The following is a 16,021-nucleotide window of genomic DNA, read 5'->3' as shown; positions in this document are numbered from 1 at the left end:
TCTGCAATACATTTCGGCTAGGAATTGCAAATACGTTCTTCAAGAATCACAAGAATATTGATATATTTAGACAGGACTGGTATTTATAGGAAGACGCCAACCAGATCATGGCCAAGGGAAAATTTCGAAATCGAATATTACACTGTAAGTCGTAACAAGGAGCAGATAAAGATCCAGATCACAATTTAGTAATGTTGAAGAGCAGGCTGACGTTTAACAAACTATCCAGGAAAAATCAATGCGTAGCTCAGTAGTCTGTTCAGTTATAGAGCTAAGGACAGTTGTAGACGCCATACACAGAAGGTGGAAAGAAAAAGTTACGTTCAAGGAAGGTAACTGCGAAGAAGCTATGGCCAATACAGAAATAGTTCATTTGATCGACGAAAGAAGGAAGTACAAAAATATATGCAGGGGAATTCTGGGATACTGAAATACGTGTCACTTCGGGATAAAATGAATAGGAAGTGCATGGAAGCTAAGAATAAATGTGAAGAAACTGTCAAACAAATGATTGTCAGAAGAACTCACTCAGCAAACAGATTGGCCGAAACGATCTTCAGAGAAATTAAAAGCAAAGACGGCAACATTAAGAATGGAGTCGGAATATCACTGTTAAGCAAGAGTCTACAAGTGGGAGAATTATCGCACAACTCATGCATCAAAGCTGCTGACAGGAATAATATACAAAATAATAGAAAAGGAAAGGAGGATCTGTTAGATGACGATCATTTTGGGTTTAGGAAAGGCAAAGATAACGATCGGTCTAGGTGTAGGAAGACACCTCAGAGGCAGTTCGGATGTCTGACAAAGTGTCTATACATTTTTCTTCATGGCTATGTACAGGAATATGATAATTTTATTAGGCGCAGTCTGAAACTTGACTACAGACTCGTACAGACAAATGCAGATTAATGCAGGACCGATCGGAGGCCTGGAGGTCTGTACGCTCGATATAATACCTCGAGCGTTTAGGTATCACTGCGCGAGTGTGATCCTAGAGGAGAAAAGGTTCTACGTTAGCAGCAAACTCATCGGCTGCGTTACATATTTATACGGGGATCGGCAAAAGCAGAATTTGGTCCGTCTTTATGGCAGCGCCATCTCGTAGAGCGGAGGCGGACGAGCGCTGCGCCTGCACTGTTGTGCTTAGCGGGACTCGCTCTAGTGGGAAAGTTGTGTACGCGCTGACTACGCAGAACTATGTACACAACAGTAACCACGCACAGTTGGCGGGTGGCAGCACTAGCAGTTAAGGGTATATAAGGCGTGTCAGGGCGATGAGGATTCACGCATCTCCGGCGGTACTTCAGTTGAATACCGCCCTTCGATTGTGCTATTCTGGTACCAATCGAAGCGATAGGTGTTGCAGGTTCCAGCCAGCCAGCCAGCCAGCCAGCCCGTCGGCGTGCAGCAGCCAGCAGCCAGCAGCCAGCAGCCAGCAGCGGTCCCTGCCAGCAGCGGTCCCCGCCGGCAGCCAGCAGCGGTCCTCGCCCGCAGCGGTCCCCGCCAGCAGCCAGCAGCCAGCAGCGGTCCTCGCCAGCAGCGGTCCCCGCCTGCAGCCAGCAGCAATCTGCGCCAGCAGCCAGCAGCGTCCCCGCCAGCACCATGCAGCAGTCTTCGCTTTCGCGACCCCAGCCAGCAGCCAGCAGCCAACAGCCAGCTTCCGGTGGCCACCAACGGTCGCAGCCAGCGGCCGCCAGTGGTCCTAGCTGCCCCCTCCATCCGCCAGCAGCAGCAGCAGCAGAGGCGTCCCCACCAGCCAGCCAGCCAGCCGGGTCGCCCCCCCCCCCCCAGCGGCAGCAGAGTGGGGCTTAGGCCCCAGTCTCCTTCGTCATTCTCCGTCCCTTTCTCCTGTGTATCTCTCGTCGCCCTGCCCGTCTCTCGTTTGCTACTTTGTCTAGTACTGTGTTTTTTCCCCCTTATCATAATGTCAACCCCCACCACCTCTTCTACAGCCACCACCACTGCCATTATATACACATCCCCCTCCACTGCTGCCACCACTATCACGTGGTGTGCCGCTTCACTCCCCCCTCAGTCATTCCCCCCACTACTCACTCTCTCATCTCTCTCCCTATTTGTCGCCCTGTCCCTGGCTCCTCCCTCCTGCGCCTCCTCTGATCCCTTCCCTCCACTTCCTCCCTCTGCTCCTTCCGTATCTGCGGCTCCCGCCAGGGTGGTCGCCCGGCGGGCTACGGCCCACGCTCCACTCTCCCCTTCACCTTCATCGTCCTCGTCATCGTCATCACCGTCGCCTTCGCCATCGCCATCGCCCTCACCATCTCTGGCGCCGACTCCAGCCCCGGGACCTGCCACTCCGCGCCACATTCCAGTTGTTCCCATCCCCCACACCTCCTCCGCCGCCGTCAAGCGCCCCAGTGGCACCCCTGCCTCCTCTGCTCCCAAAAAGGCTCCACCTCGTCCCCCTTCCCCCACCCATGATGCCATGGATGTCTCCCCACCCGTCCCTGCCCCCTCCTCCTCCTCCTCTTCCCCTCCTCCTACCGCTACCTCCTCTCCCGTCCTGATCCCTCCCTCCTTGAAGCCCGGAACCTCGCCCTCTTCCTTCGCCAGAATTGTCCTGGTGCCCCCATCTCCCTCCTCACTCCTCACCGTGATTCGGTGATCTCCTCCCCCAGCCCTACCCTCCACACAGACCTCCTTTCCCGCATCCCTCATGCCTCCCTCACCCCTGCTCCTTCCCCACCTCCCTCCCGCCAACCCCAACCCCTGCGTCACCCGCCGACCCTCACTGCCTTGATCACTCAGCGCAGTCCAGCGATCACGGAGGAGGAAGTGTTGGCAGAGCTTCAGGCCCATCCCCATCTGGAGGTGCGTGCGGTTCGTCGCATCCACAAAGCTGCCGGCCCCACCCGCCTTATGCGGGTTTTTTCTGAGCACGCCCCCTCCATCGGCCATCTCCTGAAGGAGAGTGCCCTCCTTTTTAACCAATGTTACAAAGTCCACCCCTCCCATTCCCCTCCTCAATCCCTCCGCTGCCAAAGGTGCTTGTGGTATAACGCTCACCCAACATCTGATTGCCGAGAGGCCCCCACCTCCCCGCAGAGTAGGCAAGCCCACTTTTTATGCCAGTGCCCCAATCTCCAGTCCCCCCCCCCCTCCTGTGATACCTGTAACCTCCCTCATCCCACCTACTCCCAGAAGTGTAAGGCCCGACCCCTCCTACCACTCCCGAACTCACCGTTCCCGTCCACCCGCTGGACGCCCCCACCCCTCCCAGCAACTCCCTTCGCCCACCCCCTACCGCTGAGGACATCATCAGATTCCTCACCATCGTCCTTCAGAATGTTCATCCTTTTCAGCGCCCGCAAACCCTCCAACAGATCTCCCTCGCCGCCCGTTCCGTTTTCCAACTCAAAATGAACGCCACCTACTCCAACAACCAGCCCCATTACACCTTCTCACATCTTGACACCCTCGTTTAAATCCCTATCATGTCGTGACAGCACCGTATCCTTTTCAACAACATCCGCTCCCTTCCCGCCAACAAGAACCTCTTCCTGCACACCCTTGCCACCCACCATGTGGATGCCTTCCTCCTCAATGAAACTTTCCTGCAACCCCACCACACCATCCACACTTTGCCCTACCTCCTCCACCGCTCCGATAATCCCCTCCTGATTGCGCGTGACGGAGTTGCCATTGGGCACCACCACCAGATCCCTGTTCGGCTCCAACCTCTCCTTCCCGACCCCACCGAACACTGGATCCTTAGTCTCTTCTTCCCCGGCCTTACCGTCACCTGCGCCACCATCTATGTCCGCCCCAACGCTCCTATTCCCTTCGACTTCCTCTCCCACATCGACCGTACCTTCTCCTCCTACGTGATCGCCGCCGACCTCAACATCCATAGTCGTTCCGCTGCCAAGTTACGGCAGTGGCATCGGTTCCTCTCCTCCCTTCAAGGCGACCTCATCCCCATCCCCCAACACACCCGTCCCAAATCCAACTCCACTCCCGATGTTATTCTCTCCTACCCCAACCTCCATGGTCGCATTACAGTGGATGTCCTGGAGCCTACTGGTAGCGACCATCTCCCTGTCCTCCTCACCGTTTCAGATGGTCGTCGCCCCCGCCCCGACCCTTGTAATGACCCTCCCCCTAAGTACGTCCATGACTATTCCCATGCCAACTGGAATGCCTACCAGGATACCTTCCCCACCCAGGTCGATAGCCACCCTTTCACCTACCACCACCCAGATGATGTCACCCATGCCGCCTCCTTTCTCCAGCAGACCTTGTCTGAGGCCGTGGAGGCCCACGTCCCTACTGTCGCCATCCACCCCCACCGTCCTACCTTACCACCACAGGCTGTCCTCCTCCTCCGTGAATCCCGCCGTCTCTACCGTGCCTTCCTCCGCGCGCGTGACCCGGACACCCTACGACGCCACTGGCAACTCCAGCGACACATTTGTAATTTGCTCGCGGCTAAAAAATGCTGGGACTGGCGACAGACATGCACCCGTTTAAATGCTACCCTACCTATCAACTCGTCCAAGTTCTGGTCAGCCTTCTGTCGCCTTACCGGAACTAAGCCCTCCCCCTACTATCCTCCATGACGATCGCCCCTTCCCTGACGCCCTTAGTAAGGCCAATCACTTTGCCTCCTACCTGTCCGATGTGTTTTCCATCCCCGTTGATCCCCAGTTCGATTACTCCCTCTTCCCGGATATCCGCAATCAAACTGACACCCCTGTCCCTCCCCTCGCTCCTGGTTTCCAGTACTTGGACAACATTGCACACACGGAACTCAATCCCCCTATCACTACACGGGATCTCATTGCTACACTCTGCACAAAACGCAACACCGCTCCTGGTCACGATCGTGTCACCTACCGTCACCTTCGTGAAGCTTCTATCTCTTTCCTCTCCACCCTGGCCAGGCTCTACAATGTAGTCCTGTCCACTGGTTACTACCCCGACCTGTGGAAAACCTCCTGTATCCTCATGTTCCTTAAACCTGGCAAACCGCCGTCCGCTGTCTCCTCCTACCATCCCATCAGCCTTACCTCGGTCTTCAGCAAGGTCCTGGAATCTATCCTCACCCGACGCATCCACCAGCATCTCCGCCAGCACCGCCTCCTTCCCATTACCCAGTGTGGCTTTCGGCCGTCCTTCTCTTCCGACGACCTTCTTCTTCACCTCACTCATCTCCTTCCCGACCAGCTTAATTCCCATCGCTCCGCAATCTTCCTCTCCCTGGACCTCGAACATGCTTATGACTGCGTATGGCATTCCGGTCTCCTCTTCAAGCTCCAAACCTTCGCCTTCCCATTAACGATGTCCGTCTGATCGGCTCCTTTCTCTCCCGCCGTCCTTCCTATGTCACCATCCATAACACAGATTCCTACACCTTTTTCCCCTCCGCTGGTGTGCCCCAAGGCTCCATCCTCTCCCCCCTACTGTACCTTTTATACACGGCGGACATGCCGCCGCCGTCACCCCCCGTCCACCTTCTCCAGTTTGCCGATGACGCTGAATTCCTTGCCCTTGCCCCCACCCTGCAGCGCTCCCAACACCTTCTCCAATCCCATTTTGACCGGTTCACCGCTAGGTGCAACCAGTGGTTGCTCAAGGTCAATCCCTCCAAAACCCAGGCAATCATTGTAGGCAAAACCACCCCTTCCTTCCGCCTCCTCGATTTCTATCCCACCATCTATGGCCGTCCTATCGCCCTCACTCCCACCCTTAAGTACTTTGGCGTCATTTTCGACCGTCGCCTCTCCTGGACTCCCCACCTCCGGACAATCCAAGCCAAGGCACGCTCCCGACTCAGTCTCCTCAAGCTCCTCTCTGGCAGTACGAGGGGTCTGGACCCCTCCAGCATCCTCCACACCTATAAGTCCCTCATCCGCCCTATCCTTTGTTATGCCCATCCGGCTTGGATCTCCGCCCCCCCAACCTTTTACAAATCTCTCCAAATCCTTGAATGCCATGCTCTCTGCCTCACCTATTGCATCCGTCTCCCCGCCCACACGCGGATCCTGTACGATCTTATCCCCTTCCCCCACCTCCTCCTTTTCCTTGAAAGGATATGGATCCTGTACACCTCCCGTAAACTTGATCCTCCTCACCCGCTAGTCTCCCCGATCCTCTCCCACCCCGCCCACTGCCGCGCCTGTATTCCCACGTCCCACCCGGTCTCCATCTCTGCACCCTCCTTACCCTCTCCCCAGGTGGCTTCCGCCAGCTCCCCCTCCCTGATGATGTCCTCCTCCCCTCCATCTACCCCTCCTATCAACTTTGATCCTCCCCCCACTTCCTGTGTCCTTTCCTTTAGGCACCCTCCCTCCCTCCCTCCCTTCCCTTCCCTTCTCTTTCCTTTCCACCCTTCCTCCTCCCCTCTTCCCCCAGGCTTCCCCTCCCCCTTCCTCCCTCCCCGTCACTCCTCTGCCCATGGCATATCTGCTCTCCCCTCTCCCATTCCCCTCCTCCGCCTCATCCTCCTCCTCCTCCTCCACTCTTGGCAGGTCCCCGGACTCGTACACGCTCAGTAAACATCCGCGCGCCGGAGATCGTCGCCGTCAGTGTTTCGTGTGTGTGCCTTCGTTTGTGTGTAGTGTTGTTCGCCGTCACGCCACCACCGTTCACATGCCGTCGCCATCATCCATGTTCTGTGCACCGTGTCGCCTAGTGTTAGTGCTGCTTCCCGTCCAGCGTGAACGGCTCCATGTTTTTTCGATTTTTAGTGTCTACATTTTTTGCCCACCGTTTTGACTGTCTTCTCTGTGTCACCTTTATGTACTACTTGTTGTCAAACTCAAGGCTGAAGAGCGGCGTATTGTGCTGCTTTGTATAATGTGTTTAAAATCACAATAAAGAAAGAAAAAAAAGATGAGGATACAGTGCATCCGTTGTCGTTATGCATTAGCAGAGCCGTTTATTTAGGCAAACCAAATACTACGTTTTATTGACAGAAAACCTGTAACAGTTCTACTAAAGAGACGGCCATCACTGTGCTTGTTCGTCCACTGCTGGACTATTTTTGTTCTGTATGGGATACTTACCAGACAGATAAGCTCAAAGAAGGGCAGCTTTCTACTATCGGAAGACAGGAGAAAGACTGTCACGGATATGATAAAAGAGTTTGGTGGTCATTAAGACAAAGGGTTTTTCGTTGCAGTGAGCTCTTTTCTCCTCTGAGTGTGAAACCTTTTTTATTATCGCCATCATACTTAGGGAGCAATGATCATCATGATAGAATAACAGAAATCTGAGCTCGTACAGAAAGACGTGTGTATTCTTTTTCCCCACATGGTGTTAAACAGTGGAACGGTAGGGAAATATTCTGAAGGTGCTTCGAAAAATCCTTTACAACGCACTTAAGAGTGAATTACAGAGTAGTCACGTAGATGCAGATGTAGATGTTTATTAAATCTACAATACTACCAACGTACATTTGCTTTCCATGGACTGTCTGCTGAGATTTAATAACAACGAAAATGTTTAGTTGACATCTGATTCTTGTGACAAAACTGGCAAAACTTTTGCTTCGTCGACGGAGCTTTTCCCGGTGTCTCATCCTACCTTTTCCTCCGTAACGAAAGATCACGTCTGTCATGAGATGCACGTTCACTGCTGCTGAGATGAATGATGCATTTTTTTTAATTTGTCCAAACGTAATGACCTAATTCAAAATCCGTAAACATTTTCTCAGTGATGCGCCACGATCAATTATTTCCTGACAGTCCGAGCTATCTCGTTTCTCTTTTCTTGAACCTGATAAAAGTTGCGGACTTTTCAGTGTGTGGTCGGATTTTGTGCGAAACATCTGATACACAAGATTTGATTGTATTATTGTAGATTACTGCTAACTAGGTACTCCGAGTACATATCCCAAAGCACAATGTTGTACAATTTTGGCTGTGTATAAATTTGTATGCGTTGATATGCTGGTTTGTGTTGTACCAGCTACTCCCTATTTGTGTGCTATAAACGAATGACATTTTCCTGGTTATATTATTATCCCGCAATTACCCTAATATCTTCGAAGTCGCCGTCATTAACGTTCCCTGGACCTAGGTAGTAATGAAAATGTAATTTTTGTGCTTCTTGTGAACTGAAATAGTAGAGACTTTCTTCTCAAAATAATATACTTAGTTTTTGTTTAGCTTAATTCCAAGTACGGTATTTTTAATTTATTTTCTAACAAGTATATATACACAAGCTTCTCGTAAAATATTAGCTGGAAATATATAACAAATCATCTGTCTTACATCTTCCTACAGTTGGCGAACGTGGGAAAGCAGTCAAATGTTTCAGTTTGAAATGGCGAGCCTCAAGAATAAGATAATATCTTTGTTGTTGACTTTGTATTGTATCGTTAGTACACTGCACTTATTATATGCCTGAAAATAGCTTCTGTATGAAGATCAAGCGTTCGTGGACGTAATCAGTAACAAAACAATAACAGTTTTTTTTGTTGTAATGCGGACAACGCTCCTAGCACTAATGAGGTATAAGGTCACATCAGCTACGACGTTCTCTGCAAAAAAAGTTTGAAGTATATGAGGATCAGAAATCTGGTAAAAATCACGTTCTTCACTCTCTAATTCTGATTCCGTGTCATCCTTTGGAGACACTTGTTTAGTAACAAGTCAGAGCAGATTCTGGAAATTTACTTTACAATGCCCATGATAATATTTAGTAGGAGTAATTAAGCGCATGTTCCATCGAAATCACGTAATCAGTAATATGTCATTCATAAACAATGAGAGAAAGAGGAGTGATACGAGGAAAAAGAAATATTTTCACGAGCAAGACAGGCAAAGCATTCATGAACTGTTTTTAAAAATTCAAACATAATTTCCCACAAATATTCTCCTTCGCTATATAAGGTACACTCTCAAGTTAATTACTAGCGATAATGAAATACAATTTCTGGTATTTGTCCTGCCTGTCAGTGACGCATTTTATCATTGTTTGAATTGGTCTAGTTACAAAAAGGAGATTAAAAAAGGATTATCTGAAGAATAATTACCATTGCATTGAATTTCTTTTGAGAACATACCTCAAACAAACTCATCATCTCTCTATACATCATTATCATTACAGGCCATGCAGCACAATATAAAATGTCCATTAATTTAACATGGCTCGTATAGCAGGGTTTGGGTCTCCTGAAAGAGTGCAGTATAATAATGTACTGCTTGTGCTTAACATGGACACTTCCATGTCACTTAAAAGTATGCTATGCGAGAAAAAATGAGCCTTTAAATATGAGGAAACGCGTTAAGTTTATGTAGTGCTAATATCTTGCCCCTACACATAAATGGGCTGTAGTATATTCTCATATAAATCACGAAAGGCTAGTTCGGAAATTTTTGGAAAAACCAACCTCGAATAATTTGAAACGTCATGGTTGAAGAATTTCTTACTGAAGTTTCATCAGCAATCACATAGTTCTTATTTAGACTTTGAAAAATATTTCACTATCGAACTAATTATACATGTGTACCAATTCTCATACATAGAAAAGGGGAAAAAGTATGTAACTGAAGGAGGAGAAAATAGATTTCAAAGAAATCATCTCAGGTCACAAGTTGTATTACAGAACATCAAATCCTGAATATCGCTCAAAGGTTATATATCAGTACACTGTGAACAGGGCTTTTTATAGAGGGCAAGAGCGTTTCCTGAAGATGTATTTGCTCATATCAATTCGTGAAGTGCACGTAGTCGGTAACACGGACTCCTTCAGCAACGTACAGCATGTTCTGGAACTGCAAATCATGTGGTAAAGAATTTCATGAGGTATGAACCGATAGTAACTCCTGTAATAATTTTTACATATTGTTACCATATTTTTGGAGAACTGGTTGCTTTTGCAGAACACAGTAAATAAAACGTTAATGGAGCCTTTTCATTGCTGGTTTAATCAGAATTGATTTTTATTACACATCAGAACACTTCCATCAATTAACACAGTTAAAGTCAACTATAAAAGTAAAAGCTGAAATCCTTTAACGTTTCCAGGTGCGCAAATCTTGCATCACTAGAAAACACCAGGCTAAAAAAGGCCAGGCGGCCCTGGTGGTCCAGTAGGTTGAGGACCTCCAGTAGGCTGAGGTTCACCAGTTGGTTGTGGCCCTCCAGTTGGTTGGGGCTCTCCAGTTGGTTCAGGACCTCCAGTTGGTGGACCTGGTGGTCCAGTTGGTTCAGGACCTCCGGTTGGTTGACCAGTTGGATCAGGACCTCCGGTTGGTGGCCCTGGTGGGCCAGTTGGTTGTGGCCCTTCAGTTGGCCCAGGAGGGCCAGGTGGAGTCTCTTGGCTGCGGCATGCTGATACCTGTAAGAGAATGTCATATTGTAAAGTACATCATAAAGATATGTATGCATAGATGTCAATTTGAGTTAGTACCATGCCATTATTTGTGTTTCGCCAGAAACACGTCACTGAGTGTGGCAACCCGAATAACTAAAAAACACAGACATACATTCGACGAGTCAGTTTAAGCAGGTAAGTAGGCTGTGTCAAGTACATAGTCGACGTGCGACCGTACGGAGTAATCACTGTAGTGTCAGAAATCGCAATGGAGCAACATCTCTAAGTGTTTGAGGCATTCTTGAGAATGTCCTGAAGAGCAGGAAAGTGTGTACAAGGTTTGTCCCATACGTCTTGACTCCTGAACGAAAGCGACGATGCCTGGTCACCTGCCGTGACTAGCTTGAAACGAAACACGTGGACAGTTCTTTTCTCGGACAAATCATCACTGCTGATGAGATTTCGTGTTATGAAATCGAGGCCACTGTAGGATGACAAAGTACAGAAATTTACGTGAAGTGTTAACGCTTTGACGATATAACCGACTTTCAAACCAATGGGACACAACAGTTGAACAACATGTCAAAGATAGATCTCGTTGACAGTTACTCATGGGCGTGTGGATGTCCTGTGCCTTGTAATCAAGTGTGGGACGGGGGAGGGGTACGTTGGATATCTTAAGCATTTAAACCACCATCTTAATTTTTCTGTACTTTGTACTAATATAATCTCGAAACTTTTTTGGACTGATGTTTTACGATTTTTTAAATCCGCCAGTAATAACGTGTGGATGCTCAGACACGGGTTTCGGCTGTTACCCTTGCAAATACTGATCCAGTAAGAAGGAGGATGCAGACTATTTACTGATATTACGCATGTATAGTTTATAAACGATTCACACGAAGTTGATTAATTTGGTACAATCTCACAACTGTCTTTATTTGTACGTATGGAACTAATATGAAGTCGCTTAAAAAACCGACAAAGTTTCAAGCCCTATCCAGCCCTTAGATTCGAGAATGGCTTGCTACAGGTAGAAAAGTGTGGTACATTTTGAAGCATTCAGTGTTTTTTTTTTAAGTGGATGTGGAAATAAGTACCAGTAAAGGTACGTAGAGCTTAAATTTAGATAAAGTCTCAGTCCTTACTACTCACCACAAGACACAGGAGAAGAGCTGCCACTGTTGCCCTCATGGTGATGGAAGTGCTGAGGTGAGCCCGTGCTGCAGAGCTTTTATAAGGCTCGCCACTGCGTGATGTGAAGTACTCGTGATTCCGTGACTCTTTAACAAAGGGACTGAGCAGAGACTGCCGTCGAAATGCGACAGTGGAGGATCTGGTATAATCACAAGGTCTCAGAGCACTGCTGCGACTAACTGAATATCTTATTGTCGCTCAGTTTTTCATCGACACCCAATTGTTCCTAGAAGTCTGCCTCAAAGAAATAATGAACCAACAAGTCATGACGTAGCTGATCGCGGAGACTTCACGAAACTTCGTCGAAAAAGAAAATAGTAATGTGATAGCGGGGGTGACATACTACATTATCTGACGAATGTGATGTCATGAAGTATGTATATGGTCCAGTACCGTGGTATCAACCATTTAAGTGACTAATACAGCTGTAGCTGCCTTGTAGAAGCATATATTTGAAGTACATCATCAATATTATTTGTAGGGTAGGCGTCCTGAAACTCTTAAAGAAAGTAAGGTTCTGCAATTGTTCAGGACTGGAGTCTCCTGTGGAAAGAGAGTGGTTAACAACCCTGGCCAACCACACAGACATATTTCCTCCATGATTGCCATAATTATGAATGCTGATGTGATTCCTGTGGTAAGGACACTCCACAATTTCTACCCCAAGTTTATCCATTTCAAGCTTGTGGTCAGGCTCTAACACATTCGTTGTCGTGACGTTAACTGAAAATCATTCTTTCCTTATAATCAGTATTCCACTCCTGGAAATTTGTTTCATGGTGAACAACAAATGACATAGCGAAGCTCTCTTCGCGCATTAGAGTGTGTGAAAAGTTCTTCTTTTCCTCTCGGTTCGGCCCTCGTGAACTGCGTTTTCTACTTCTGGCCCAGAACCTCTTCATCCTTCTCTTCCGCCCTTCTTATGAGATCTTCCGTATCATTTTGCCGTACATTGGCGACTCTCTGTCGTTTTCCTGCCCTTCTCTGTCATCGATCTCTGGTGCATTGCAAAATATATGTGTATTTGCCTTCTCAGTTTTTGAACTTCTCAGTCTTGACCAGTCCTTCCTGAGTTTAACAACCAAATTGCTACTTGGCTCTCCTCTTGTCATACCCAATTTTTACCATACTCTTTTGGTCATTCTGTCCACATTCATCCTCATCACATATCCTGCGAATCTTGACCTTTCGCGTCTGTTTTTCCATATACAAGTTGACGGGGCACCCATGGTCTAGGCCTGCATCCCTAATCTGATATGGCGGGCTGTGAACGTTCCTACTCTTGACACTAATGCACGGTCCGAGTGGTATGTCCCCGTCAACGGGAAACAATCGTTCTTGCCTCCACCAAGTGCACCTCACACACTCTCCGCTTTGCGGTGTGGAAATCACAAGCTGTAGATGTCTGGTAGTTGGTCCAGCGAATTCTGGCTTTCCTCAAACGTTCCGCTCTTGGACTATTTACACCACACATGACACCTTTGTTCCAGGATTACGTGTAATACATTCAGACGAATATTGACTGTGCGAATTGGTTCCGTGCCCTTGCAGTACGGTATTATTTTACAACTGGTAAGAAATGTGTTCTCGATTTTTGGACTTACGCGGACGCAAGACATTACACAGGCAATACTTTTCCAACTTCCTCTGGAGTGCTTCCTACGACCAGCCACCTATCTGGAATGCCCCGCAAAAAGCAGTTGATCTCGTTTGATGCACCATTTTGCGATGTTTGATACTACGATCTTCCTTTATTTTGGAGAAGACGGTCATGGATTTCTCACTGAAAAAAAGGATCATCATACTAAAAAAGACAAAAAAAAATCTTCTCTGTTGCAGACATTAACAAACCAAAAAAAAAACGCAACATGATAGGTAGAAGAAAAAAATACCTTTTTCTCTCTTACAAATATATGACACCCTCTCGCCTCTTTGCTTACCACCCTTCTTATGTGTAGGTAGAGCTATTGGGAGAGGCGTAGTTAGCAGTACATGTCTGAAGTGGTGTATATGGTACTTTTTCTTTTATTGTCAAATTGGCGGTTGCAAATAGATCTTTCCTCCGTGTAGGTCCATTTATAATCAGGAAACGCAACAGGACTAGCTGCCATTTGTAATGAAAAAAACTGTGAGAATAAGAAAGTATAGAGCTTTAACTAGTAATCGAAACGAACTGGGTTCAAGGAGCGAAACGCGCCACTGCTTAAATTTTGAATAAAAGTCATGAGCAATGGCAGCCAAAGACTTCTGGTATAAGAAGTCACCCTCGTTCTGCCGACATCATTGTCAATGAGGGCGGAGGAGAGAAAAGAGATCCAGGGCACTCTCTTGCCCCATGGCGTAGGAAACTACCCCTAAAAGATGGAAGAATCAGCAATGATCACCGGCATGAAGATGTAGAAGGCAATGGAAACCACTGCATTAAAGACACATAATGTGTATCGATAGTACATGATACCTGTAACTGAACAAGTTTCACCATGAACTCTCCATAGGCAAAAGATTCCGGAACAGTCCCCCATCCAGATATCCAGGAGAGGACTGTCTAAGTGGAAGGTGCCCATGAGAAAAAGATTGTATGACCGATGAAAGGTTCTAAAAGTCGGGGTGTGGGATGTCAGAAGTCTGAACATCATAGGAAAGCCAGAAAATATGAAAAGGGAAATTCTTAGGCACAGTCTAGACACAGTGGTGTTCAATGAAGTGAAACGGAGAGAAGACAAGGATTTCTGGTCAGACGAGTATAGGGTAATATCAACTGCAGCAGAAAATGATATATCGGAAGTAGGACCCATTGTGAATAGGACGATAAGCAAAGAATGTATTACTGTGAACAGTTCAGTGATAGGGTCGTTCTCATCAGAACTCACAGCAAATCATCACCGACGACAACACTCAGGTAGACATGGAGATGCCGTAGGCTGAAGGAGAAGAGATAGGAAGTCTGTATGAGAAAATTGAACGCGTCATTCAGTACCTAAAGGGAGATGAAAATCTAATAGTCATTGAGGATTGGAATGCGGTTAAAGGTCAAGGAGCAGAAGAAAACGTTACGCTAGAATATGGGTTTGGTAATTGAATGAGAGAGGAGAATGACTAATTGAGTTCTGCAATACGTTTCGGCTAGGAATTGCGAATACGTTCTTCAAGAATCACAAAAATATTGATATATTTAGACAGGACTGGTATATATAGGAAGACGCCAACCAGAGCATGGTCAGGGGAAGATTTCGAAATCGAATATTGGACTGTAAGTCGTAACAAGGAGCAGATAAAGATGCAGATCACAATTTAGTAATGTTGAAGAGTAGGCTGACGTTTAACAAACTATATAGGAATAATCACTGCGTAGCTCAGTAGTCTGTTCAGTTATAGAGCTAAGGACAGTTGTAGACGCCATTCACAGAAGGTGGAAAGAAAAAGTTACGTTCAAGGAAGGTAACTGCGAAGAAGCTATGGCCAATACAGAAATAGTTCATTTGATCGACGAAAGAAGCAAGTACAAAAATATATGCAGGGTAATTCTGGGATACTCAAATACGTGTCACTCATGGATGAAATGAATAGGAAGTGCATGGAAACTAAGGATAAATGTGAAGAAACTGACAAACAAATGATTGTCAGAAGAACTCACTCAGCAAACAGAGAGGCCGAACCGATCTTCAGAGAAATTAAAATCAAAGACGGCAAGATTAAGAATGGAGTCGGAATATCACTGTTAAGCGAGAGTCTACAAGTGGGAGAATTATCGCACAGCTCATTCATCAAAGTTGCTGACAGGAATAATATACAAAATAATAGAAATGGAAAGGAGGATCTGTTAGATGACGATCGGTCTGGGTGTAGGAAAGGCAAAAAGACACCTCAGAGGCAGTTCTGATGTTGAAGTTGAAAATGGCAGGAAGGATGAAGAAAAATCAAGACACGTTCACAGGCTCTGTTGACCTGAGAAAAGCGTTAGACATTTAACATGGTACAAAATGTTTGGCATTCTGAGAAAAAGGCGGGTGAACTATTGGAAAAGACGGGTAATATACAGTATGTACAAAAACTATGAGGGAACAATAAGACTGGAAGACCAAGGAAGAAGTACACGGATTACTGTAAAATGGGTTTAAGACAGGATGTAGTCTTTCGCCACTACTTTTCAATCTGTACAACGAAGAAGCAATGACGGGAATAAAAGGTAGGTTCAAGAGCGGGATTAAAACGCAAGGTGAAGGGATAGTAATGATAAGATTCGCTGATGCCATACTGTATTCAGTGAAAGTGAAAAAGTATTCTAGGATGTGTTATAAGGAATCAAATGTACTAGAGCGAGCTGTAGAGGGTAAAAACTGTAGAGGAAGACAGAGACTGGCATACACCTAGAAAATAACTCTGGACGTAGGTTGCAGGTGCTACTCTGAGATGGAAACTCTCGCACATGAGAACTCTGATAACGTTTGGAGCACAACATTGTGTGCTAGTTAAACATGGACTGTGGAAAAAGCAGAACAAAAGAGGATCGAAGCATTTGAGATGTGGTGTAATAGAAAA

At 47.0% G+C, this 16,021-nt stretch overlaps 2 protein-coding genes across 41 annotated transcripts in view; one reads left to right on the top strand and one right to left on the bottom strand.

Annotated features, from left to right (window-relative positions):
• LOC126456902 (proline-rich protein 2-like) overlaps nt 1-16,021 on the bottom strand; it is a 494,957-nt gene that overhangs the window by 95,489 nt on the left and 383,447 nt on the right. For 3 of the 26 annotated variants that reach the window (XM_050092785.1, XM_050092788.1, XM_050092810.1), the window contains one exon: nt 9,876-10,309. The exons of 16 other annotated variants lie outside the window; for them this stretch is intronic. In XM_050092785.1, the coding sequence (XP_049948742.1) occupies nt 10,031-10,309 (279 nt within the window). In that variant the 3' untranslated portion in view covers nt 9,876-10,030. Of the gene's footprint in view, nt 1-9,875; nt 10,310-11,440; nt 11,597-16,021 lie in introns of those variants that run through there. 7 more of the 26 variants (XM_050092809.1, XM_050092781.1, XM_050092816.1 and 4 more) reach the window with 7 other exon arrangements.
• LOC126456897 (proline-rich protein 2-like) overlaps nt 12,066-16,021 on the top strand; it is a 739,962-nt gene continuing 736,006 nt past the window's right edge. For all 15 annotated transcript variants that reach the window (XM_050092741.1, XM_050092743.1, XM_050092742.1 and 12 more), the window contains exon 1: nt 12,066-12,119. In XM_050092741.1, coding sequence (XP_049948698.1) covers nt 12,081-12,119 — 39 coding nt within the window. In that variant the 5' untranslated portion in view covers nt 12,066-12,080. The remainder of the gene's footprint in view (nt 12,120-16,021) is intronic.

This window comes from Schistocerca serialis, chromosome 2 (genome assembly GCF_023864345.2).
Source record: "Schistocerca serialis cubense isolate TAMUIC-IGC-003099 chromosome 2, iqSchSeri2.2, whole genome shotgun sequence".
Lineage (NCBI taxonomy): Eukaryota > Metazoa > Arthropoda > Insecta > Orthoptera > Acrididae > Schistocerca > Schistocerca serialis.
This window is presented reverse-complemented; position numbering and strand designations above follow the sequence as displayed.